Source organism: Paralichthys olivaceus, chromosome 6 (assembly GCF_024713975.1).
Source record: "Paralichthys olivaceus isolate ysfri-2021 chromosome 6, ASM2471397v2, whole genome shotgun sequence".
NCBI lineage: Eukaryota > Metazoa > Chordata > Actinopteri > Pleuronectiformes > Paralichthyidae > Paralichthys > Paralichthys olivaceus.
In genome coordinates this window covers 20,208,179-20,235,381 of record NC_091098.1, presented here as the reverse complement: position 1 = coordinate 20,235,381, position 27,203 = coordinate 20,208,179, and the positions used below count along the sequence as shown (strand labels likewise).

General features: G+C 42.1%; 1 protein-coding gene across 2 annotated transcripts; it reads left to right on the top strand.

Moving 5' to 3' along the window:
* The first annotated feature begins 75 nt into the window (after nt 1-75).
* Nucleotides 76-23,609, top strand: LOC109635167 (fibulin-2-like). Of its 2 annotated transcripts, none has more exons than XM_020096140.2 (17): nt 76-324; nt 2,392-3,811; nt 10,096-10,210; nt 11,016-11,145; nt 12,488-12,689; nt 13,561-13,779; nt 14,521-14,625; nt 15,131-15,232; nt 15,985-16,116; nt 18,398-18,535; nt 19,769-19,909; nt 20,023-20,151; nt 20,740-20,865; nt 21,229-21,345; nt 21,447-21,575; nt 21,929-22,052; nt 22,505-23,609. In XM_020096140.2, the coding sequence occupies exons 2-17, from the start codon at nt 2,491-2,493 to the stop codon at nt 22,860-22,862; spliced, it is 3,588 nt and encodes a 1,195-aa protein (XP_019951699.2). In that variant the 5' UTR covers nt 76-324; nt 2,392-2,490; the 3' UTR covers nt 22,863-23,609. The 2 variants fall into 2 exon arrangements, with proteins under 2 accessions (XP_019951699.2, XP_019951696.2); XM_020096137.2 differs by having other exon boundaries at nt 15,119-15,232.
* Nucleotides 23,610-27,203: the final 3,594 nt, after the last annotated feature.

The window sequence follows — 27,203 nt, the reverse complement described above, 5'->3', positions numbered from 1 at the left end:
TGTTATGACCAGAGGCTCTGTCCTTGAGAGAAGTTGAGACCATCACTTGGTCATCATTTTTTTAGATAAGCGACTGACATCACTTAGTTTCCACTGAAGTCGCTGCATGTTAAGTCATTTCACGCATTTGAGCTCATTACGATGCAAAAAAGGGAACAAAGGTCATTTCGAAAGAGTTTGAAGTAATTCTATGGAAGTTTGTCCCGCCCTCCCCCTCCTGCGAAAAAGAAGAGGGGATGAGGGCGCTCCCAGCAGCCCGAGTGAGCCAGGGCATAAACTTTACGCACAAGTTTTCTCCCGGAGCGCAGCAGCACTGAACGCAAGGTAGGAAACAAAACTTTTTATGAATAAAAACTGTGCATGTCATCGCACGAGTTAACGCACCGAGCATTTCGATATCCACTTGACGAGTCCCGGACAGCTCGGGACACATTTTAGATTACACGCTCTGTGATGTGGATTTTAGATCTTGGATCATATTTATTTGAGATGTGTTTTAAATCGGGTGCGTCAGGTTGTAACGTGACCACCCAGGGAATGAAATGAGCTTAATTCCTACTTCTCTAATGCGAAGTTCACACGCTGCAGTCACATCGTCTTTTCCAACACGCTGAGAAATAATTCACAGGATTGATCCATCAAGTGAAGCTGAAGTTTACATGTGCGCATTTTTCTCTATTGCATAAAACTAATTTTTTATTTAATTTATGAATTTCTTTAAGTCTTTAAAATATTCAGGAATTTAATTTTCAACTTGGTATACTCGTGGGTTGATCCACAAGTAATAGCTTTAGAACAGTGTTTGCATGTGTGTATGTGGGTGCGTGCGTGTGCCACCGTGCGTAAAGGATAAAGGTCAGTTTTTGTTTTTGACAAGGCACACGGTGGCCGTTGGAAATACTTTGCAGGTCATAAGCTGATCCGAACAAACAACACCACAGACTATTTTTTCATTCACATAAAACAGACCTGTCAAGCTCTGAAAAGTTCACACAGACCAGATGCATGTTCCTGATCACCTATTGGCTCCCTTTCTGTGTTCAGTGTTCCTTTCACTTGCTGTGAGTGTTACAGAGAGAGTTTGGAAAGTCTGTGCTCTCAGGCCGAGTTTAACACCATAGCTGAAAGACTGCAAGATCTGGTGAAATGATTTTGTGCCCACATGCACACAAAGACGTCATTGATTCACTAAATGGAGCTGGGTGCAATTTGAGTTGTTCTGCACCCTCACCTGAATTATGAAAGAAGATGTTACAGTTATTTTTGATGACCTTTAGACCATATTAGTGACCTCTAGATTTTTATTTTGGTTGTCAAAAAGATGCAGGAATGGTGGAAGTAGATTTCCCCAGACAGATAATCATACTCGAGTACCTGTACTGTACCTGCTGAAGCAGGATCTCTACACTTCCTGTTAGAAATGTTATCTGTAAACAGCTGCTCCTCTTTTGGTGGGAATATTTTTCCAAGGGCATGGAGTTTAGGACATGTTTGGGAAAATGTGATAAAAAAAAGAGGCTGTGAAAAGAGCGCAACTGAAAATATTTAGACTCATTTCAGAAGGAAATGTCTAGTTTGTCATGCAGATTCTGAATGAATCAGTAATTGTTTTTTGCATGAAATCTCACAGTCTCTTGGCAGAAATACAAGCAGTGAGGAAAAACAGGAAAAGTGAAATAAAAAACATCTGGTTATAGATATTCCCTCTGTTTTGAAGTCACATCTCTTAAACTCACAGGATGACGCCTGCCACATATTAACTGTGTGTGACAAGAAAAGAATAGCTACAGAAATTCAATTCAATTCATCCAATGCATTCATAGCCATGCTTTGTATTACTTTATACATTGTTCTGAGTCAGAGTTGCTTACAATAACACTGCTGTTAATTCATGCAAAATGTTATTTCACCTGAAACAGTTTCTGCCTCACCAGCTTTTTTTCAAACGGGACTCAAATGACTGAACAGTAATTGCACAACATCTCCACCAGATTTTGGGGAAGCAGACAATTTTATGAGAATGCACATGCTGCAAGTAGATAACCCATATAAGCCGTTGTCTGTACAATGCAATCAACACACTGTTTCTGTAAGGCAAAGTATAATATTGTCATAAAAGGGAGGGTTTGTTATTTTTTTTAAAAACGATGATTATTATTGTGCATATTTCCATCAGCCAGCCTGAGTTATCACCAAATTTCCACATGTAATCAAGTAGAAATCACAGCTTTAATTCCCTGTGGTGCCGAACAAGTAGACGTGGAAATGTGGTCAAATGATAGCAGACAGATTTTTAAGTTAAAATGTGTGTTTTTGTTGATAACTTTGAAAAAGCTAAAATAATGAGCAGTTTAATCAAACTCAATCATTAACCATTGTTTACCTCCACAGGCTGAAAAAACATTATTTTTCACCTGAAGAGAAGATTACTTTGAGGGACTGACTTGGAATACTTCTTCTTTTTGGTATATATATTTTTTTTAATGCAAAATGAACATACAGAAGGCAACATTGTTCTTATGTTGGGTGACTCTGTGCATGGATTTCTGTCTCAGCCAGAAAGACTGCACAGGTGTGGACTGTCCCCTTCTTCACAACTGCATTGAAACGGTTTTGGAGAAAGGTGCCTGCTGTCCCACCTGCAAACAGACAGGCTGCACATGTGAGGGTTACCAGTACTACGACTGCATCCAAGCAGGCTTCCGGAAAGGGAAAGTCCCAGAGGGGGAATCTTACTTTGTGGATTTTGGAAGCACTGAATGCTCCTGTCCCCAGGGAGGGGGGAAAATAAGCTGCAATTTTATCCCCTGCCCTGAAATTCCCCCCAACTGCATTGAAATTTCACAACCTGCAGATGGATGCATGCAATGTGAGCGAGTTGGCTGCAACCATGGCAGCAAGAAATACGACGCAGGACACTCCTTTCAGATAGATCAGTGCCAGGTTTGCCACTGTCCAAATAACGGTGGAAGGTTAATGTGTTCACCGATCCCTGGCTGTGACCTTCGTAGTGTTAATAAGCCCATGGATACAACCATTGAAAACAACAACCCCATGAGAGATATTAACAGTCGTCATGACGGCCAACAAACGAGTCCTGTAGAACCACTCTCCAAGCTGGAAATGGGAAACACTTTGCCACTGTATAAGCAGGACCCACCCAGTTTTGGCACAGAGGATTATGACTACACACTGGTTGAGCCAACATCTCCCACAATCCAAGATCTGGCCCAACCGCTGGAGTCTACTACAGTACCAACAACTCCTCCAGAGTCGAGCTCCGCTTCCTTCAGCTCGGATGACAGGAGACATGAGACGAGAGAAAAACAGAAAAGCCCAACTCCAGCGAGCAGCGTAGAGGATGAAGTCACACGTATCGTGGATCCAACCGCAACCAAAAAATCAACATTGCTAACAGCAACAACCACACAGAGAATGACCACAGCGAACCACAGGCCGCAACAGGAGGTTGGAGAGAGGACCATTAGCCAAAACAGAGTGGTGCAGGACACAGCGTACACTGTCCACACTAATAAGGGGGGCAGGCACCTGGGCCATCACAAACGAAGTCAAGACAGTCACACCACAAATCATGGTGGTCCCATTTCTGCCAGTCATAATAGACTAGAACAAGCCTCAGTGGAACACAAGCAGACGCTCAGCAGAGAGGAGCAGGGCTCATACCCCACAGTCCAGTTCAGTCCCACACACAGGGCCCCGGTCCGGATGAGAGAGGATGATGAGCAGCCTCAGAGACTGGCCCAGACCCTCCACAACTACCAGTCTCAGGATGAAGGGGGAGACTCACAAGGTAAGTTTTACAAAATCCTGACCTTTCAAGATCAGCAGTATCATGAATCAGCTGAAAGCAGGTACATTTAAAAGAAATCCAAGTAATAAAACATTTTGATTCATTCAGAGCTCACAACGACATACGTCACCATGAGGATGATAAATAGGCGAGTAATGGCTCGTGTTTGGCTGCTACTTTTTCAGAAGACATCTTCCTTTCCCTCCTCTCACATCCTGTCTTTTGAGCAGGAATTCCTAATTACTCCATTCTCGCTGGCAGTGGTCCAGGAAAAACAATTATCTGTGGAAAGTCTGTTTTCCCCAGATAGCATTTATCCACCTTACTCAGAAGAGAAAATGACTATACTTAGCGTGGATTCATTATCATGCACTTAAGTTGAGAGAATGCAATATTTATTTCTCTAGAGGTGTGCAATAGCAAGTAATACTGGTGAGAGCGGTCCCACATTTACATTATTGTGTTTCTAATATGTCTAATAAATCCTGAAAGAGAAGCTGAAATTACAAATTATTCCCCCACTTTTCTCTAGCGAGGTTATTTGGGGTTTTACCTCATGCCATGTTTTTCATGTGATTATCTGCATGTTCTCGAACGGGTCCGCCCATAAATACTCATGGCATATATAGGCCAATCGACTGCAGGCACTGGGATAGAAAGCAGATGATGAGGTGATAAGATCAGTTACACTGCAAAAGGAAACTATGAGAATATACAAAATGTTTTATTGCAAAATATGAAGTCAGATAGTTTAATATACTTAGAAAACCTTCCCTTTATTAATCTCATACAATGCCATATCCAAATTTTGGTTGCTTAAGCTGTAATGAAAAATATGATTTTTTTTCATGTTAAGGATTAATAGACTTCCTGCCAAGGAAAACTCATTATTTTGCCTTAAATTATAGCCCTAAGACACAAGGTTGTCTCACTTATTCCCCAACTGAACTAAATTATGAATGACTGAACGTATCAAACCTGTCGTTTCACCCTCGTAACCACTTCAGAGACTGAATTACTAGAGAAAAAAGCTCAGGATTCTGAGAACGCTTATTGTTAGTGGCATTTTGTTCAGCGAACCACAATCTGGGAGAGTGTATGGTTAAACTACTTTACAACACTGATTGTTGTTGAGACCTGTCAGGACGTTTCTTTCCTTTCAGCAACTGGTCACCACAGGTATGTATAGTACATGCATGCTGAATGCATACGTGAGGTATGTCTGTGGGAGTGAACATCAGAGGCACCCGTCAAGTTAGTTCACCAGCGTAAAGTTGGAGAATATAGGTTAGAAACTGGCTGTTTGTTGCAGTTTGCCTTGACACATTTTGTCAAAGAAGACGTCTGTGAGCTGCTTTAGAAATTCAAATTATTAGGTAAATTATTATTATTCAGGGAGAAAAAAAACATATTTGCTTTGACAGACATCCTCAAAGGTTTCCACACACCATCCATAAATGCATTAGGATGAAGCCCAGCTATTCAAATGTAAATTATAGCTTCACGGTGGAGAGTTTGAGTAGGATGGATTTCTCTCCAGCAATAATGAGCTCAAACTATCTGGTTGGTTGCTCAGTTTGAAGGCTGGAGTGACACTGCAAGGGTTCACTGGTGAAGGTCATTGGTCAAAATGAAGCTCTCCACAGCAAATGACTTGTTGTAGCACAGACAGGAAAACTCCAGCTTATGAGGCCTTTACTAATGCCTGTTATCGCCATTAACTGGCATTAGCCCTCGCTCTTTCCAAGCAGGCAGTGTGTGCATGCTCAGGAGGGGGATGGGATTGTTAAGGCTTTCTGATGCCGGGCTGGACCTGGTATAGGATTTCTTGGGGGTTGTACCTGTGAGCGGCATAATACCCATGTGATGAATGAGACCACTGTTGTGGCTTGATTGCCAGACGCTGTTCACTGCTCCCTCACGAGCCGGTGTGATTACCTGTCTCCCATGAGGCGCCGGCTCCCCAATCTTCCTGGTAATCACTTCATCTGAGAAACACCTCTCCAAGTATGCTATTCTCAGTAACTTCCCTTCCTACTTAATGTTGAACTGACCCAGAAGGATATACTAGATGGGAATACATTGATATAAGACACAGCTGAAACATAATTACTATCACAAGCACTGTCACAACATGCTGCATATGGGAGTGGGGTGAAGAGCTGTATAATTTTCCTTAGGATGAAACAAAGGGTAAATTCCCCAGCGAGGGCCATGTGACAGTTCATTCCAATGCACCACTCCTGTGTAGATCAGTTTGAAGAGCATAGATTATTCTGGTTAATCTAGGGTGGCTTCCAGGTCATTTCCAGGAAATGTGTCCAATCTCCCATCTGCAACATGTCCTTAGTGAAAAACCGCCTGATCCACATGTCACCCGCACTTATAAATAAAAAAACATCTGCTCCAGAAGCAGGAAAACACTCGTAAAAAAACCAACTGTGTAAGTAGAGATTAGTAAAAAACTGCAACACAAAACAGATTTGCCTTTTGCACTTATCTAATAGCATACAGGCAAAGTGCAGCTGTATGCAGATGTTTTCAGACTTGAGATACAAGCAGTCGTTCATGTTAGCTCCTCTAAAAATGAAATACAGTAAACCTTTATGAAATGTTCTCGTATTTATGCTTCATTGAAATAATTTCTAATAAGGAAAAACAGTTGATTCTAATGGGACTTATGAAACTTAGGTAACTTCATTCCTCGGGTCCAAAGTCAGTATTTCTCCTGGCAAGAAATTAACAAATTTCCTGTGTTCTGGTGTGTGAACAAACCATGGAATAAATAAGGATTAATAAAGCAATGGGAATCAGGTTCAAATTACAGGACTGAGGAGAATATTTGGTCAGAGGCATGCAGTGGGATATACTTTAACATTTATTTATTATGCAAAACGAGTCTGTAAAGCAGATGTTGCATGGAAGAAACTCACAAGGGTGTGCATGCCTGGGTGTGTCAAGGACACACGGCATCTTTAGGAAACATAAACTATAACTTAATTCAATACACCATTAGTGACAAGTCCTGACAGACTGTTTGAGTGTTTCAGGTGATCTAACCACAGAGAGGTGTAATTGAATTGGATGTTACCATTTAAAACCATCAAAAGACCCGGGCAAGCCTTCAGGGCTTGCATCAACTATAACCCCAGTTAAGACAGCAAAAATGTGGATCACACGATTGTCGGCTTACAGTCTCAGTGAGATCAAGACAAAAGTTGTCAATAATTGAACTCTGCATCGGCCGTTTTGGAAATGAAGTCATGGTGATAGCAGGAGAGGCCTCCCTGTTATGTCACAGCCAGCTGTTCTCGGGCAGAGATTATGTGTTGCAGAGGACACGATATCTCTGCAAGTACTCATGTCGAAGGTGAGAAAAACATGGTTTCACTCCCTTCTGCAAACACACACGCACACACACACACACACACACACACACACACACACACACACACACACACACACACACACACACACACACATTCTTAAGCTTCAGCATCAATCATCATGTTCAACCACACAAGTTTGTATGTGGGGGATTCTCGCCCTTTGCTGTTATCCACATTGTTGGTCCTGTTCTCTGCAGCCCACCTGTATTGTAAATCACTGCCAAGTCCACAAAAGAAAAGATACATGAGCCTTCATTAGTGGCAGCACGCAGCTTCATGACACCTCCAGGCATGTTGAGAGTTGCCCTTTTTTGTTGTTATTCTAGTTCCATGTTTTCAGAGGGTGCAGTGTCCCCAGTTTTTGATTTGGACAAGAGAAAATCATCTGGCGTTAATGCTAGTTTAATGGAAAGATATAATGACAGGTCTGGAACAGAAGGATGCTCCTCAGCCTCATTTCAAGTGTATATTTTAGATCCCAATGCACAATAAATCAACTTGGCTAATTGATGCTATAAAGGCGATGTGGTTAGAATCAAATATAACTGGGCCAAAATGGTACATCATTGTTTTCATCCCCAGTAGATAATTTGGTGAAACATAGTCTCTCTCCAAAGTCATTTCGTCCACTAAATGCTTTATAAACATAGTCATGAAGTGCATGTACTTTACCTCTGTATACATTCCACATTCTGGATGGACACATGGAGCAAATTTGTGTCCTCATAATGACAAGTGAACTGATACCACCTGGAGAAAATGAATAGGAAGCAAAAGGAGGAGGATGAATAATCGTGCTCTCTGTCTTTTAATATACCGTCACTCAGACTCGAAGGGACTTGTTTAACTGCACGGCTGGCAAAGATGCTGTAGTTTTGTATGAAAGAGTCATTGTGCCTCTTCAAGGTTTCGACTTTCTCATTTCTAAACCTTTAAATTAAGAAGGCTGCAGCCGTCATGTGCTCGGCTCTGAGTAACGGATTTGATCTCAGTATGTATAAGTAAGTCGAGGAGAGGTATTTCAACAAAAATAAATGTGAAAGTTAAAATGTGGGCATGATCTTGGGTACTCTCACTCTCTGTGCTGTGTGTCATTGATTTAGAAATCCAATAAGACTTTTTCTTGGTCTTCCCTCTGTGCGGCCTCTGCTTTTAAGGTGTACGCTGGAAAGATCAAGAGAGATCAATCAAAGCTTTTAGAAGATTGTTTGTATCATCAGCGGAGTGCATGGCAGTGTCAGTTGGTTCAGACTGACAAACTGCAGGATGTCAAAAACTATGCAATGAACTTTGATATAGTCATTCCTGGTCCTTAGAATACGAAGTCTACTAACTATGAGGATCTTATTTTTTTCTGTTGCCAACATGAGGTTGAAAGTTTTGGTTCCGCTGAATGGAATTGATACAGACATTCACGTCCGTACTTTAAGGAGGACTTCCAACAACTTTTGTGATCCCTTCATTTTTTATCTAGTGCCATCATCAAGTCAATATTCCTGTATTGGTCAATACGACCAAGTAACTGCAAAAACAGTCTCAGTTGCACTTTTAGTGTTTAGTGCTAAATAGCAAATGTTAGCATGCTACCAAACTAAACTAAGTTTGTAAACGAGATCAAGATTACTTGATTAGTTTGATAAAGTTGTAATTGTTAGAGTGTTAACATACAGACATTAGCATTTAGCAATGTCATCTAGCAGTCCAAAGCTGCTACCATGCATCTGTGCTACACCCAGCAGGTGATTTGGGGTAAAGGGTGTTGCCATCCCCTGTAAACCAAAATGACCAAACACCCATCCCCTTGATGGCCTGCCAATCCTGCTGCACCCCCTCCAGCTGTCCCCCACTCCCCTATGAGTTAGTGCCACAAGTGCAGATTCTTTGTGTGGAGGTTAATATTCTAAAGATCTGTAGTTTAACTGTTAAAGTTGAAACCACTTGCTGCTGTTAGCTTTGCAAAGGCAGGACCCAAAGCAAAACAGGAGGTTAGAGCAGAGACGTGGTCAGAGTCACACCATCAGCAGCACTGGGAGAAATGCAAGAATACAGTCCTCTACTGCAGAGGTGTTGTCCCCAATGAGATAGCCTCCCAAGCAATATTCACACCAAGGTGAAACTCAGTCCATTATTTTGAAGTAATGTTCAGAATGATAGTAATATAATGAATCAAACAAAATTTTGTATAATATTAATTTAAAGTTCAAAGCTCAACACACACTTCAGGTTCTCGACGACAAAAACTTATTGTGTTTTGTGTTCATGTAGATGAACATATTGTCCTTTGAGGTGGGACTTTCTGAGAAGTCATGAGTTGTCATGAGTTGTGTTCTCTACTGTAGCGCAGGAGCCACAAATCAAAGCAGGAATGCACTGGCCTGTTATTGAAGGAACACTTATATTTTCCCTGTTCACTGGATGGTGTGTTTTTGCTTTGTCTGCTCCTTGGCCCAGTTTGAAATGAAGTGCTGATGTGTTGCTCCTTCACTCCGCTCCAGCTCTGATTAGCCAGCATGAAACGAAAAGGGACAATTTTACTCTGAAGTTAATAGAGTCTGGGCTTTCATACGTCTGCCTGCCAATGAAAGTGAGAGCAGAGTCATGGAGTCTGAGAAGAAAAACACAGGTTGTACTTGCTATTCTCAACATGCAGTCACCAAAAGTCTGTTTTTGTAAAACAAGCCTTCCACAGAACATGGGATTTGGTTGCTCTTCAAATATCCTGTTGCCACATTATACAGCATCTCACTGATGTGATTATCTGATGGTGTAACTATCCTGTTCTAGTTCAATTCACATTGTAACCATTAATTAATGTGGTTCCTCTGAAACGCTGGCTTTTTACTGAGTGGGGATAAATCTCGATCTGGGTGTTTTGTGTTTTGTGTTTTATGGCAGTGTCTGCCAAAGAGCTGGTGAGGACCTGCTGTGAGACAGGGGAGAAATGGGCTTCAGCTAATGGTCACTGCAACAACATGGAGCCACCTGCAGGAGATAGGCACTCCATCTGCAGGTAAGGCCATTATTAAAAAAGCTGGGTATTGTTTTCTGCCCTGTGTGTGAATACTTGTTTTTGTTTCCTCCTCAAGCTCCTTCCCAGCATAAACACTGACCTTGTCATGGCCAGTAGACCTCATGGGGACCAAAGCCCTGTCCTAATGAGGCAACATTTCTGAGGTCCTTGTTAAAGCTTGGGATATGATGTGAAGTGTGGTTAGGTTAAGGTTTGGGTTAGGCATGAATTGGTCATGATTAAGTTGAGGGATATGATTTTGGTTAATAAAAAGTAATAATAGCTGGTCAACCTTGTTAGGATTAGGGTCTGTGTGTCTGTGTGTTTGTGTTTCTGTCTGTCTGTCTGTCATGCATTGTTTCAATATAAAGAAAATAGTCTTGTCCAACTAGGGTATTGCACAGTGCCTGCATCACCCTTTTGGTGCTTTTACTTTATCTTAGTTCTCGTAATTTAATCACACACACTCTATAAATCATCTTCAGTCAAGATGTAATTGACTGTCAATCAATTTAACTGGTCTTAACAAGCTAAATTTAAAGATATTTTAGACAATATTAAATGTGCATTAAGTTCTCTTTTGTCTGGAAACACTGAATGCTCCCCAGAGGTTTTACTGATGAATTATTGAAATTTAAATCATATTTTTCAACTCTATAATTAAATTCATAGAAACTTGAAGCAGTTCAGTCAGGTCAGTATCAGCTCTCATGGGAAGAACTGTCGGCCCACTTGTGGTTGTAGGGCCACAGCTGTAATCCAAACACTTACGCACTTCTCTCTAATGTTTCCCTCTCTCTGCCAGGACTGCTCAACAACAATGCTGCCGCAGTTCCCTGAGAGAAAGCCGGTGTTTGGCTGGAATGAATTCAGCGCGAGCAGGAAGTACGTGTGAAGAGGATGCCAGCGATAAATGCCAGATCGATCCCTATAAAGCAAGTATCTGATGAGATACCACAGCAAAGGGCAAACTGAGTTCACCAGGTTCACAGCCAAACCTAATGACAATTTCTAATTAAGCCTAATGCAGTCGCAATTAGCGGTTGAAATTATATTAGTCACCAAAGAATTGAAAACATGTGTAGATGGTATTTTTCTGTAGCCGTTTGAGTAACTGTATTCTACATCTCCCCTCTGAGGATTACCGCTGCAGTGCCAATTCTCTGTTATTTAATTATCTTATTTAATTTAGACAAAATGATTTAAGTCCATTTACAACTGAAGATTCCCACAGTCCTGATGCTTCAGTATCTTCAAAGCAGGCCTCAGCAATTTGAAGATGTCAGATGTCGGGCCCGTCTGAAACCGTGGAAACATGGACGCATAAGTGATGTGGTAAAACAGTAGCAGTGGGAGTTTTTTTACTCCTTAAGTCATGGTGACATGTAACTCTATCATGCGTAACTCTACTGCGTTTGTCATGAATCTGAAAACCACTCATTTGCTGTCTTGACCTGTGTGTTGCAGGATACTTACTCACCCACTCTGAGGCCCTTTAGCGGTAGGGGGTATTTATTGACGTTACGCCGCAGTGCAGCTGTTAAATATTGGCTTTCGCCACCTTTCTGTGGGACCCCTGTAGATTTAGCAGCATTATGCCATCTATAACCGCGCTACATCACAGCGACCATTACTACAGTTTTATGTTTCACCGTGCCCCATGATCTGTCAGAGGTGATCTCCCTGAGAGCTACAGGGAAACAGAGCGAGAGCCTGTGAGCGAGAGGACACTTGTCTAATAACATGAGGATGTAAGTAATGTTTAGTTCGGTGTGTTGCCATGCTAACACCTGCCAATTAGCACTGAGAACAAAGTATAGCTTACCAAGTTATTGAAGTAATGATGGTGTATGGCGAAAAGTGACGTTATCACCAAAGTTTTTATCAATTATCCTGAAGGAAACGTGAATGGAAAGTTGGAAATAGAGGAAAAGTCACCAGAATGATAAGCATAGTCTTTACGGATCATCTTTTGGGAACCATGTGTCAAGCTCTCTTATAGATGTTGTCTCCCAGCATGAGTAGAATCAAATTTCTCAGCAATCAGTCCGATAGAAAGACATCTCAGTGCAAGACAAAGTTAGCCTCAGGGTGGCACTAGAGGGCGACAAGGGAGAATTCCTCTATCTTCCTTCTCTGCAGACCAAAGCGTTGGTATAAATTTAATATCAATCCATTTAATTGTTGCTAACATATTTTAGTCTGGACAAAAGTCTTTATTAAAGTATCGCAGCCAGCCAGGAATACGTGTTAAGACTGTAGCTGTGTGCCCGACAGGAGTGCTGTGGCTGCTGTTCACTGGGGCTGCAGTTTCAAAGAGAGGGACATCACTGCGAAGCCCACCACTACCTGGGTTACCACTGCAGACAGGTCTTTCTGAACTGCTGCAAGGGGGAGGAGCACACGGCTGGGAATCAAGATGGCTGGCACACTGTCCGAGAGCTGCCCACCCAAGATTCCAGTCCGCCACCTAAAAAAGGTACAGTCAACAAACACTCACACTCATTGATAGACAATCTTGAAATGCACGTTTCATGTCAGGGAAGGGGATGTAATGCACACAGGTGAACTGCCAGAGGAAAGAACTGATTTATAACAAAGACAATAAATTTTCTTTATAGTAGCTGTTAAGAGGAAGGAAAGTTCACCCTTCGACTGTAATTCTCGGAAATCTAATTCATGTCTGCCTGCATGGAGGAAACCACTTTATTATTTGAAGTGCTCTTGTACTGATTCAGTGTGGCTGCTTTTTTTATTGGTAATTCATCTTGCTGCAGTTTTGTAAGTGATCAGCCATGAAGTCATGAGTGATCTGGGACCTTGCATCAGGATTTTTTTCTACTCTTATGGCAACTTGGTTTAACCGTCACCATCCGTTGCCAGGTAGATTTTAACTGCTCAAAATGAAACATCGGAAATTTTGGTAACAGAAATACAAATATATAAGCATCAGTCATAACAATACGTTTGTTGTTCCTTTTGTTAATGGAATGTGTGCATGTTGTCCTGCTGCATGTGTATCTGTAGCCGCTTTCAAATATAAACTCCCAGAGAATTTCCAGAGATTATCAGTGCATGTGTGAAGGCAGCGTCTGTAAGAGCCCATCAAGGGAAGTACGTATAAAATGTATTTAGTATATGAATGATGTGGTGTGTGGCAGTGGTGGATGCTATGTACTTATCTAAGTACTTAAAAAATATGACAATAAAGAGAAATCCTACATATCATGTTGGACATTGTGTCTTCCCTGTAAGTGCTAAAGCTGTTTTCCTTTAGGGACATTGATAAAGCTATTTTATGAAGTTATCCATATCATCATATCATCAGCCACTCTCTCCATGCGCTGCAGTATCTGACAGCCCGTACCCTAAGGAGGCCTTCTCCATCGGCGAGGAGAGGGATGTGGAGAATGCAGTGGAGGGTCCTGTTGAGGTGGAGGACATGGACGAGTGCCTGATATACGAAGGCAACATCTGCCACCACAGATGTGTCAACACGCCCGGCTCTTTCCGCTGCGAGTGCTTCCCTGGATACGTGCTGCAAGAGGACGCTTTCACTTGTGCACCAGGTGAAGCCTGCCAGAATTACTTCATGATACAATTCTGCCAGCAGGTATTTCCAGAGATGGCCGTGCACAGGAAAGCAACCCTCTGTTCCATTTTACTCTTTGAAACCTGATTTACAGTCTGCGTTCTGTCAGGAAGACCCCATTTTGTTGTAATTTGTCTACACATTCACAGTGTATTATTTTCCTGGTCTCTTTGAGTTCCTTCCTGTCTGCAAGGCCTGATACTGCCTAATAATAGTTATTTTAATCACACACTAACATCCCTTTCCTGGAGTGACAGCCCTGCTGCACTAATCACTTCTCTTTTGTACTCAAAGAAAACTTTTCTTTTTCCCCCTGTTCGAAAAGTTATTCTCCACACAAACTAAAAACTGAAGTTTTGCCCAGATGTTTACTTCAGATGTGTTTTCATGTAACGCTGTATGACTTTTCTGCAGCGCACCATATTTTAATCGACAGTGACTTTCACCAACACGAGCCTGTCTCAACAGGATACTAATGTCAGAGCTCTCGCAAATTACAGTGATTGGATGGATCTCACAAATAAAACTAGATATTTGTCCGCAGGCAATGTTTTTTCCTGTCTCTCCTTCACTGCTATTGCAACTTTTATCTACAAGCCTCACATCACTGGATGAAGATCCCGGAGCTACAGAGTCTCCAACTGAGAACGCAGCAGATGCAGAGGTGGCATTCTGGATCTTCATTGCTCCCTTGCTGAAATGATTCATGTTTCTGCAGAATCAGTGGATGAGGAGAACAGACTGAAGGAAGATGACAGAGCAGCAGAGGAGCCCACCTCGCCACTTCCCTCGCCTCCCTCCCACGCCGCTGACCCCTGTGAAGGTTAGACACGCAGCAGGGCCGACGGCTCCCGATGAGCACTTTCATTCATCCGCACAGCTTAATCAAAGGGGCTCGCTCATCTCGATGTTTATAGGAGAAGCAGGCACGGGCTGATACAGATTGACATGTTATTATTTCAAACTCACCATTTCCATAAAACCTAATTGTGCTGCAAATGTCAAACACAAGTGGGGAGATGGTATCAAAGGCTGGTTTGTTTTCAGCATCGGCTAAGTCTTAAACAATCGGTCACATTTTGTTTTTCTTGTTTGGTTTCCATGACACCAGGGTGGAGGTCCAGCACACTGTGGGCCAAAAGTAGGAAATACAATATGAGCAGGTCAGGGGATCAACCTGGAAAATGGGAAATGAGCAAATGAAAATGCAGTACCAACTGTTCCGTGTGTAACGCAGAACCACAAAGCTTTCTCTGTTTCACCATATATTCTGTTGTGGGGAGAATTTATATATATTTTTTGACCTCACTATACAGAATTATTTCCAGGAAACAGCCCCTGTGAGCAACAGTGCACCCCAGTGGGCGGAAGGCCACAGTGCTCCTGCTCGCCAGGATTCTCCATCAGGGCCGATGGACGCTCCTGTGAAGGTAAGAAACTAAAACCTAGTTATAATGCAACCATGCAGGGCAGCACGTGGACATTTTGTGCACGGTTAAAGATGGCTGGTTTCAGCCCTCATCTCCGTATTCATTTTCAGCCAGAAGGAGTTTGGTTCCAGTTGATGAGAGTTTCTTGGCAAGACTGTCTGCTACTGATCTGTCTCTTTCTCTCATCAGCGCCTCTAGATTTACAGAGGAGATACAGGCCTAATCCCCTTTACTCTCAGCAACACGCAGGGTTGTGCACAAGAAAGAAAACACAACTGGAATATGCTCTTTTTCTATCAGAGGGATTATCCCAACTTTCCATGCATTATGACCATATATATCTCCCTGTTTGCATACCACACGTACCCTTTATTTCACAATGGCTGTGTGGTTATCACGAGGCTGATCGACTATTCTGCTCTGTGTGTCTATGCCATCTCCCAGAGGATTTCTCTTTAAGTTGAGCTGTAACCGCTGGTCTGTCTCCTGCTTGACAGTAGCAAACTGTGGCAGTGACTCAAGGAGAGTGTGGTGACAAACTTCTCATTGTGGGGAAGTTATACCCAGTGGCTCTGCCCTTAAACTATCTCCCAGAGGAAGGTGTGACCTGTCCCCCTTTAATCTGCTCCTTACTGATGACTGTTACACTCACATGTCCTTGTCTGCTCTTTGTTCATCCAGCGTCCTCTGCTCCTTTTTATTCTCTTTTCTTCTCACTGACACATTTGTCTTTTCTTCTTTTAAACATCCAGATATAAACGAGTGTTTGTCCGTGCATGCCTGCCAGCTAGATGAGCACTGCGTGAATACTGCAGGGAGTTACATCTGTCAGAGACTGATCACCTGTCCCCCGGGATACCACATCAACAATGACATATGTGAAGGTATGTGACGGTACACCTCACCTCCTCAGCACTAAGCAGCATCAAAGTGTTCACTTTCAGCCACAGAGTAAATACCAGCAGAAGAGTGTCTGTGTTACTTCACGCTCACAATTCAAGGAAACCAGGTTGTGCAGGCAAACAATCGCTTTTACTTCTAAGTATTGAAATTGTGATTTTTTTTTCACATCCAGTGATTATGCAATTTCACATGTGAGCACACTGACAAGCGGGAATAATGAGAAATGTGACTCCAGAGAGCGATTTCTATGGTTTTTGCTATTAACTCTCAGTCTGCGGAGCTGCCTGGCTTGTCCTTATGGGTGGTGCCCAACTTTTAGATGGAATAGTAAACCTCCCAATACATCTCATTATTTCCATGCACCATAAATTGTTCCTTTTTAGAAGTCTCATTCACGAAGCAGCAGCGGCTGCGTTTTCTTTGGGCTCAGCCGAGGAGACTCGGCTCATTTGCAGCTCCTTGTGAACGTAAAGAATGTTCAATCAGGCAAAATGAGAATTTAACAAGGAGGTATGTTTAGCGTTAAGCCTCCAAACAGCTGCCACTTCAGGATATCAGCACAGTGAGAGGAAAATACATCTTTGTGCCGTGCTACCTATCCCTGTTCATGGACTGTAATGAAACTCTCCCATCGTCTCCTCTCACAAATGAAATTAAATCACGACACAGGGAAAATCTGAATTGTCTTCCTCTCCCGTGGCTTCATAAAATGACTCAGTTAAGAGCAGGAATTTATTGTGCAATCTTAACTCAATATTCAGTGTCCTTCCTAACACAATAGTACATATACTCGCAATATCAGTGCAAGCTAGTCCAGTTGTTTGTCTTTAAAAATAGCTGGTAGTAGGGCAGCTGTGCCCCAGGAGGTAGAGTGGGTTGTCCACTAAGCAGAAGGTCGGTAGTTCAGTCCCGGCTCCTCTAGTCTAGTGTCCGCAGGCAAGATACTGAACCCCAAATTCCCCCTGACTGCTGTACACACAGTGTATAAATGTTGTCTGTTAGAAAAACTGTTGTGTATAGAAGCGCTGTATATGTGTACATGAATGGGTGAATGTGACTTGTACTATAAAGCACTTTGAGCGGTGGATAAGTCTCAACTTTATAAATAAAGTCCATTTATCATAGTAAAGGCAACATGTGGAATCATGGGGGGAAAAAAAACAGGGTTCACTGGGTTAAATTCTCACATTGCTTTAACTCTTTGACCTTTCTCGCTTCCTTGAGCTCGTTCCCCTCACTGGAAGCTCACTGCCAGCGTCTCACACGTTTCCTCTGCTTCCTGGCTTTTCTCTCGCTGTCTCCCTCAGTCAGGTGTCAGGCTCACTCAGCTCCTGCCGACTCTGCCAGGCTTGTGTCAGGAGCAAGATGCTCAATCACTGTGTGCTGTTTAGAGACTTCTGTATCCGCAGGGCTCTCTGCCAGAGCTGGTTATGGCCTCTACGCAGCAATTATGATGGTGAAAACCTGCAAACATGCTTGAAAATATAAGCTACTCATGCATTATGCACACAAACACAAATATGCACCTTCCTGCTTTGGTTCGTACTGACTGAAAGGATGTAAATCTCTAAACAGACAGGTGTTAAAAGACTTGTGTGTTTGCTCACACACTGAACACGAAGCTATTCACTCTTTAACTTCACTCATTAACATATTGTAACCTTGTTTAGATAACTGCTATACAAATAAAGTCAGGGTGGGTCAATTGGGTTTCGTTACAGTTGCTCCAACCACCAGTAGAAATATATAGAGACCAATACAATGGCAATAAATAGAAATACACAATATAGCTTATAGCTTATAGTATCAAATTACGGTAAGAGTTTGTAAAAAAGAAAAGTGCGTTATTACACAATATGTAAATGAAGCCGAATAGGAAAAATAAAACAGTAGGCCACCATGTTTAGCTCAAGGTCATTTATGCAGGGTGAGATAAATCCAGGTCTCAATCTTCAGACCTTTTCCTCTTTTACACCAAAAGTGATTAACACAGATAAGTTCTAATACAATTATTTCAGTCTTGATAACCCTCCGGAGAATTGACGTGGACAGCATCAGGATAAAAAAAGCAGAGAAAGTGAATGCCTGCACAATCTGCCATTTAACCACAGTGCCATCCAGTGGTGAACTGTGACTTTACATGCATCGCTGAGTTAACCTGCAGTAGATTATTAAACTGTTTTATTAAATATTAAACTGCTTTTTTTGCAGTTAATCACTTCCTCGTTCCTCATCGGCTCATTTATTTGTCTCCTCCCACAGATATCAACGAGTGCGAGCAGATGAGCCACAACTGTGGGTTCGGATTTGAGTGTGTGAACACAGAGGGCTCGTTCAGGTGCAACCCCAAACCTCAGTGTCCTGTGGGCTTTACCAGTGATGCACAGGGCAGCTGTATAGGTAAGGGGGGTAACTGTCTGAATGAGATGTTTAAATTATTAATAAAGTCTCAGTTTCTCAGTCTTTGGCAAAAGCTGGAGAACCGAATGCATCAAGTTGATCCCTCATGGATTACATCATTTGTTCTCACTGATGCAGGAAATAAACTGATGAAATGTTTGTTTCGTATAAAAATAAACAAAGATCTTTGATTCAGTTAAATACATTTAATGTTATTATTGGATATAAAGAAAACCCTTCATCTTGCCACCTATAACAACCTGTACACACACAACAGATAAAAAGTGCCGCTAATAACAAACCTAGAATCTTTCAAGACCTATAAACTAAATGTGTTATTACTAATAAAAACATAACCAACTAGACGAATTTCACACATTCATAGATACCTTTTTTTTTTTTGGATTAAAGTTTATGAGTTATTTCCGGGGAAAATTGTGAAATCCTCTTATCTCGCATGTTAAAGAAATGGAAAGAAAATTCCTGGATCTGCCCCCTGATATCGATCCACTGTCACATCCTTCTACTAAGTTTTGTGGAAATCTGTTTCGTTGTTTTTATGTAATCCTGCTGACAGACAAACAAACAAAAGGAACCAACCGACACACAAACACTATTAAAATACAGAGGTAATAAGAACATAAAAAAGCATAGAGGCAGCTTTGTATTGCATTACACTCAGTGTTATTTTTTGGTTTGCGTAGATTCCCTATCTTTCTACCAAAAAGAATAACAAAGAAGAAAATTTCCCCCGCAGGTGAATCACAGTCTGCGTGGATACGCGGCGGCACTGCAGCGTGCAGGTGAATCGGCAGGGCTGCAGTGACAGAGGGGTTAAATGCCACACAGACAGGAGATCAGAGAGGTTGCTGTTAGGGGCTGCAGAGGGGTGGATAAAAGCCAATCCTCTGTCCTCCTCCAGTACAAACTGATGCTGTGGAATTAGCCCCCAGGGGCAGGAACTGGGGCATGTCGAGGCAGCCGACACAACTGTAAAAGGAGGGTAGAAGAAATGCTCTGAGAAATGAGAAAATGGAGAAAATGTCACACACACAACAAAGTTATCCACGGGAATGCAACTGTGTGATGTGTTTGCTTTGAAATGTGTGGCAGAAGGAGAGCTGCCCCCCCCCTGGTCTCTCATACCCTGCCTCTGTGCCATTGGGTCTTTCCTCCTATTCCATCTTTCTTCACCTTTATCTCACTGCCTCTGTCTCTCTGTCTCTGTACCAGACATTGATGAGTGTGATGCCTTGGCCCGGCCGTGTAGCCCAGCTTTTAACTGCATCAACACAGCAGGATCCTACACGTGTCAGAGGAAGATCATATGTAGCCGTGGTTATCATGCCAGTCCTGATGGATCGCGATGTATTGGTGAGACAGTACATGAACATACCTTTGGACTCAGCCAGCAGTTTGTTTTGCTCATACACTAATATAAAAACAAAACCATTTCCTCCTTCTCTTCACATTCATGTCTCTCATAGATGTGGATGAGTGTCAGAGCAGTCTGCACCGATGTGGAGAGGGCCAGCTGTGCCACAATCTGCCTGGTTCCTACCGCTGTGAATGTCAAACAGGCTACCAGTATGACTCATTCAGGAGGATGTGTGTAGGTATGTTGGCTGACACACGTCACCCCACGTGGTTCAGTAGCAAAGTTTTAAAAGAACAAAACTGGAGCTTTTTTTGGTTGTTTTTCTTCGTCCCTCTCTCCTGCTCATTCTGTTCTCCTCTTCCCTCCTTCCTCTCGCCCTTCGTCCCTTTTTCACTCCTACTGTACAGCCACCTCTTCTTTGTCTGCCCACTCTGCTGCTTCTGTTTATTATTCTGCGGTGGCAGAGCTGCTGCTGTTTCTCAGCCTCCGCTGCTGACTCCTGCAGGAGCTACAGGGCTACCAATCACGTCTGCTGCCGCAGAGAACTCTGTTCTGCCTCTGCTGCTGCGTCTCCCTCTGTTTGTGATTCACTGTGTTGTGACTCTCATAATAATGGACCGGCTCAAGTGTTTAGACTATCAGCAGGCAGCTGGTGTGCTCACATCGCACTCTCATCGACATGCACACAAACATGCACAGGCATGCACACATATACAAACCCACACATGCTTGGCTACACACATGCACTTGCGCACATGGGTGCAGACGGACGCAAAATGCAATACACACTATACAGATGTTTAATGATGCTGATTCTTCCTCTCAGATGTAAACGAGTGTTGGCGCTACCAGAGTCGTCTGTGTGCTCAGACCTGTGAGAACACCCCAGGCTCCTATGAATGCTCATGTACCTCTGGCTTCCGCTTATCCGGCGATGGCAAGAGCTGTGAAGGTGTGTGTCTCTGTGTGTGTGTCTGTGGGTGTGTGTGTCAATGTCTGTGGGTGTGTGTACATCCATGTGAGCATGTTGATGCATGTCATTGTATTTTTTGGTGAATTTGCACCTGAAAGTATGCCTGTGTGTGTGTGTGTGTGTGTGTGTGTGTGGTTTTATACTCAGCTCATATTCAAGCTGGTAGTTAGATGTGTAACTATATTTTATTGTATATCGTGACGCTGTGCCCTCAGGTACAAACCAGTAAAAAACGTAATTGGCTTAATAACAACATCTTGTTTATACGCTGGGTTAGAACCATTGAAAATCCCTCGATCAAATGAATTGTGACAGTGATGAGCACTAACCCTTCATCTCCAGATATCAATGAGTGTTTGGCCAACCCGTGCAGCCAGGAGTGTGCCAACATCTACGGCTCCTACCAGTGCTACTGCAGACAAGGCTACTACCTCAGGGAGGATGGACGCAGCTGTGAAGGTGCTGTTCGCTCTGTTAAACGTCACTAACATCAGATTTATACCACGCTTGTGTTTGGGCCAGTTCATGGATCAATGTTGTATTTCCTCCTTGTCGCTCAGACATCGACGAGTGCTCCCAGAGCATCGGCCACCTCTGCACCTACAAGTGCGTGAACGTTCCTGGCAGTTACCAGTGTGCTTGTCCAGAATACGGCTACACCATGTCTGCAAATGGACGCTCCTGCAGAGGTAACACCCCCCCACCCGCCACCCCTGCTATGAAATAGATTTTAAAGAATGGCTCTGCAGCCATTTAACTCTACCCAGTGTGTTTGGTAATTGTTGCGCTCAGATAAATATAATTGGTTCTTTTACAGTGGCTCAGTAATTACACAGTCTATAAAACTTTAGTGGCCTAAAAATCTTGTCTCACTAATTTTAATTTTTTACTTGGGCAGTTTTGCTCCCCGCAAGGACTACTTTTTGTCGTACATGTTTTAACAGCGGGGCTTTTTCTGAACGTTCAGTTGTCCCGTGAGTAACACACATTCTCTTGTCTCCGGGCAGTAAAGCAGTGCTTGTGAATTTACTATGTGTTTTAGATATCGATGAGTGTGCCACAGGGGCCCATAACTGCTCGCTGGCTGAGACCTGCTATAACATCCAAGGAGGATACCGCTGCCTCGGCCTTAACTGTCCACCCAACTACCGCAAAGTGTCCGACACGTAAGTTCAGACTTCACTGGTGCACAATACGATAACTCACTGATTTTTGTGTCTTTGTGATTAATTTGGGATGGGTAATATTGTATTTTTTGAGATTCACAGATCTGGATCAGGGGACAGATCCTGGAATAGTTTGTCTTTTTCTTTAACATTGTGAGATATGGTGTTTTTAAAAAAAAAATGTTTTTGTTGGAAAAACCTTGGCACATTTAGAGGACTGATATTTATGAGTTTGTGCAATTTGATGCTCATCCAAATAAAAATGTGGCTCTAGTGAATTTAAATGTGGTTTCATAAAGGTACTGTTGGGCCATGGAAAAGGTATGCATGTTATCAATGTAGTTATCACTGTTTCAGAAGCAGTGGCCTTTTTTAGCTGCAGGGACAAATTACTAAGTGTGGCAGTATTCAGAGTTCTAATAGTTTCTTCTCTTAATGTCTGTAAAACGTAGGCGCTGTGAGCGGATCAGCTGTCCCAACTACCTGGACTGTCAGAACTCGCCTCTGAGAATCACCTACTACCACATCAGCTTCCAGTCCAACATCATCATCCCTGCTCAGATCTTCCGCATCGGACCCTCACCCGCCTACTCCGGAGACAACGTCATCGTCACCATCACGCAGGGAAACGAGGAGAACTACTTCAGCACCAGGAAGCTGAACACCTACACAGGGGCCGTGTACTTGCACCGGCAGGTCGAGGGTCCAAGGGATTTCCTGCTCAACGTAGAGATGAAGCTGTGGAGGCAGGGGACCTTCACCACTTTCCAGGCCAGGATCTACGTTTTCATCACTGCCAACCCGCTCTAACAGCTGGAGCTGAATATGGACCTTACAGCTCACAAGGACTTTTCATGTCAATGTTTGACAATGCCATAAGGTATGCCACTGTCTGTCCAGATTAGTTTAATCCTTGTTATGTCCAGTTGAAATGAATTTTGAAACTTTGCTGTAGATTAGTCATTTGAATATATGTGTCAGTTTCTGTTGTCACTGCATAAACACCTTGTATTTCATACTTGAACCAGAAAGAACATTCAACTAATTTCCTCGACTAATAAACTACATTGCTTTTATCAACTGAATCAAAATTGTAAAACAAAGTAACACCAACAGAGATACAAGGATATTTATGACACTGCAAGAAAGACATTTGTTGCCTTTGTATTGATGATCTCACAAATGTGAGTAAAATATGGAAAAATAAACAACCTCCAGCTCCTGTCAGCCTTTTTAAATATATTTATCTTAGTTTTCTGCTTCCATCGTCCTGTTATCAGATGAGTAATTTAAAGACTTTTGTGAAACCAAGAGAAATTGTTTTGTTAGAGTTTCAATTACGTTGCCTAAATGACTTTGTCTGATTTTAACCCTGCGCTGCTGTTTTTGTTTTGTCGTTGAAAAAAAAACTAATTTAACATTACTCTACATGGTGTCTTTTTATATATATATACATTTATATCCTGTAATCACACACGTAAAACATGGATGTATCATATTTTTATGCTAGATTTGTAAGGTGAAAAGTATTTTAGTAAAATATATATTTAAAAAACACCACTGTGTTTTTGTGAGTATTGGCTAATGTGTGTGTATGTTTTGTTTTAGAATTATTTCACTGCAGTTTTCCCCTGAGAAACTTGTTGTGCACCACTTCTCGTTAACACACAGCAGATGGAGAAGTGAACATTATTCAGTGAAGTTATTAAAGTATATAATCCAAAAATCCACTCTTGTCGGGACATGTCGGACAGTTAATATCCAGGCCTTTACATACTTCTTCGCACCTTGCTCATGAAATCAACATTAGCGTCATCCACTGCCACACCTCGGTTTGACGCATGCACATTTTATTAGGGATAATAAAAGCAATTATGATGCAGAGATATCTGCAGTAAAGTTATTAGAATCTTCTAATGGTTGTGTTAACTGCAAAGTTGAACTCCATTTGCTGCAGTTTGTAACATAGAAAGAGTTACACTCCCACCTAGAGGATGAATGCAGCCCTGCATCTTTACATTTTGGCAACAAAGTCAGTCACACACCCTGAAAACACTTCAGGGGGCTACAGTGAATTCTCATTGATTGTGAAGACTTTGAAAGTATAGAAACTTGATTATATAATGAGTTAAGATGATTTTATTTCTAACCAGTATTATTTGGAGCTATAAATTGAACTGCTCAGGGTTCAGTGATCCTCCCCCACTTGGCAAAGTTGTTTAGATTTGCCAGATCCTGGCCCGAAGACATAGCCAGGCCGAATGTCAAGCAAAGGGGCCAGAGGTTGGCGGAATTTGTTCAGTGCTATTTGGTCCAAATTCACCATCTACCACATGGGCACAGGTTCACATCCAGATAACTCCTTACCTTGCCATAAAGGGCCCACATTAGTTTGGGGATATTTCTATCTTACAAGTGGGCAACGTTAGGCTCACCTCCATTTTGAAATACATGCGTATATGTTATCTGGGTGGCCTGGACCTGCTCTAATCATCGGAAAGGGCGTGAGTGTGTCCGTGACAGCTGTATTAATGTACGCTGCACGTCCTGCTTTTTTCTTCTCCCTCGTGTGAGTTATACTGTCAAAGGTCGTTTCAACCGACGACACTGATTTCAACATCTTCAGTACGGAGTAGTTTTTCTCTGAGGTGTTCCATCTGACATAAAAATAGCTACGTGTGTGTGACTGACTCAGTCTTTCAAACACACCCAGTGACCGAGATGCCACTCTCGGTATGTACGATGCAGAACGAGGCCCTGGAGCTGTGATTGATGTCTCTTTCCCTTAATTAGCTTTATCTGCTCTTGAAGATTGGGCGGTGCTGTGTTTCAGGGACAGTGAATCACAAATCTAGGACAGGGGAAGATACACTCATCTATTATGGGTTATGGGGACATTGACAGGAAGTTTTGACATGTCCTGGACTGAGGAAGAGGGACTGTAAGAGAATCATCGGACTGGACAGTAAGAGAAGAGACAGATACAATGCTGCAAAGTCATGAGGCTCAGTGTTGTCCCAAATGTGTTTGATGACATATTCATCCACTGAAATAGGATAAATTACATATCGGTCATTAAGAATTAATCACTTTTTAAGTGTACGTTACCTGTTCGTGTTCCTATTTAAATTCTAATATGTTTGAGTTGCTCTGTTTATATTACATCTTACATCTTTTTTTAATTCATTTTTAAACTGTACTTAAATGTCCAGCGTTCATTTAATTATAGTGCTTGATCTTCTCACCTAAATCACTTTGTAAACAAGCTGATTATTATCATTATTGCTGATGCTGTTAAAATCATTCATCCTCGGCCGGAGGGGATGTGAGAGACGTTCTGGGAAAATCTGGGTTAGGAAAATGAATGGGGAATGGTCTCCCTTCATTTTGGAGTAAATGATGACATGGCCTTGAGCGAGGCACACAATCTGTGCTGGAGATCCTTTGTACCTGGAAACACGAGACTGAGCAGAACAAACATCACGAGGTCTATAAAGTCAATAACACTCAAATGCATCACTGGATTAATTTACACCCACAAGCAATGGAAAAAATATATAACCGAGGTCTAGGGTTGTTTTCATCCTTTGTTAATGTCATTAATAATACTACCATAAATATATTTCACCCAAAGCTTGCAAACAAGCTCTTTTATATTATTTTGTACATCTCACAATATGCATTTGTGATTGTGTTATTGATGGTTTTATTGCTTGGGCCAGCATGTATCAAATTAGAATTTTGTGTAATTCTTCAGTTTTAAACTCTTTTATAAAACATAAAATGCCCCTAAATGTGATGAAAAAAGAAAGTTTAGTCATTTTTATGTATATATCCAAATATCATAAATCCCAAATTTACTTGTAGGGGCTTTACAAAAATACGATACACTTTGTCCCAAGACCCTTGATTTGGATGAAGAAAAGCTTCTTGAATGGGAAGAAAAAACAAGAACATAATTCTATTTAAAAAACTGTTCACATTTGAGTCTTTTTATTACTCAGAGACGATGTTTCTGGATGATCTCTGGCTGCTGAGTGAAGTATTGTTGTACGAGACGGTGGGAAAAATATCAGACAGTTAAAATAATGCCCTAAAAAAGTATTTTCCTTATTTTCCTTTCTTAATATGAACTGAACTGATTCTTTAAAGCTGAAGATGCTTTGATATATTCTCAAAAATAAAATAGAAACAGGGAGTAGCTTTTGTGGAAATGCAAATCTATGTGTGATTAAACAAAGTTATTGTTATGTTATCCAACACTGACTGTACAGCATGTGGAGGTTCGGAGGGAGCGAGTGTGGGTTAGGGATGGAGTGTGATGAGAGGGGGGGGACAGGGAGGGAGGAGGAGGAGGAGGGTGGTGTTGCAGGCACACTTGTCTTTGATAGCTCAGGTGGTCATCACCCGAGGGGGAACAGGAGCGTTAATGGGCATTCTCAGCAGCAGACAAGCACAGGCTAGCGCTCCCTCTCTCCCTGGCTGCCATAAACAGGGGGAAGTATGCATCATTAGATAAAGGCTGGAGCTCACCCTCTTCATACAGTAGCTGCAGCAGCAAAGTGCACAAAGTCGACCTCAGTCCGACCATTGGCTCGGCAGGACGGGGGTCGCAAAGCACTCTAGTGTGATTGGTCAGATGTGGGCTGATTCAGCTGCATCACAGGAAGTGTTTTATCTATAGTTGTACTGACATTAGGCCCAATTGACCACGTAGACATTGTTTTTGCAGAATATCTCTTAAACAACTCTTCATCTCCTCCATGTTAACAAACTATTATAAAGTATGCCTTGAGACAGACTCAATCAGGTGTCTCCTTAAGATGTAAATTTCATTGGTTTAAATTTATCAATTGCATTAACTCTAACTTTTTACATTATTTGATCAGACCCTCTTCATTTCCTCGTTTATATCTTAGGAAGATGGAGAAAAAGTTTGATTTGGAATAAGTTACCTTCCACTATCTGTCCTCGCTTTATTAAACTTGTTCAAAAAGTATTTGTTTCCACATCTTTGAACAAGGATGTGGTGATTGTGCTGTTTTTATATTCATTCTACAAGTACTATGATGCTTAATGGAACAGTGGTACTGTGGACGTTTGACATCTCTACTGGACATTTCAAACTTTCATGCTGATGTCCTTTCTTCA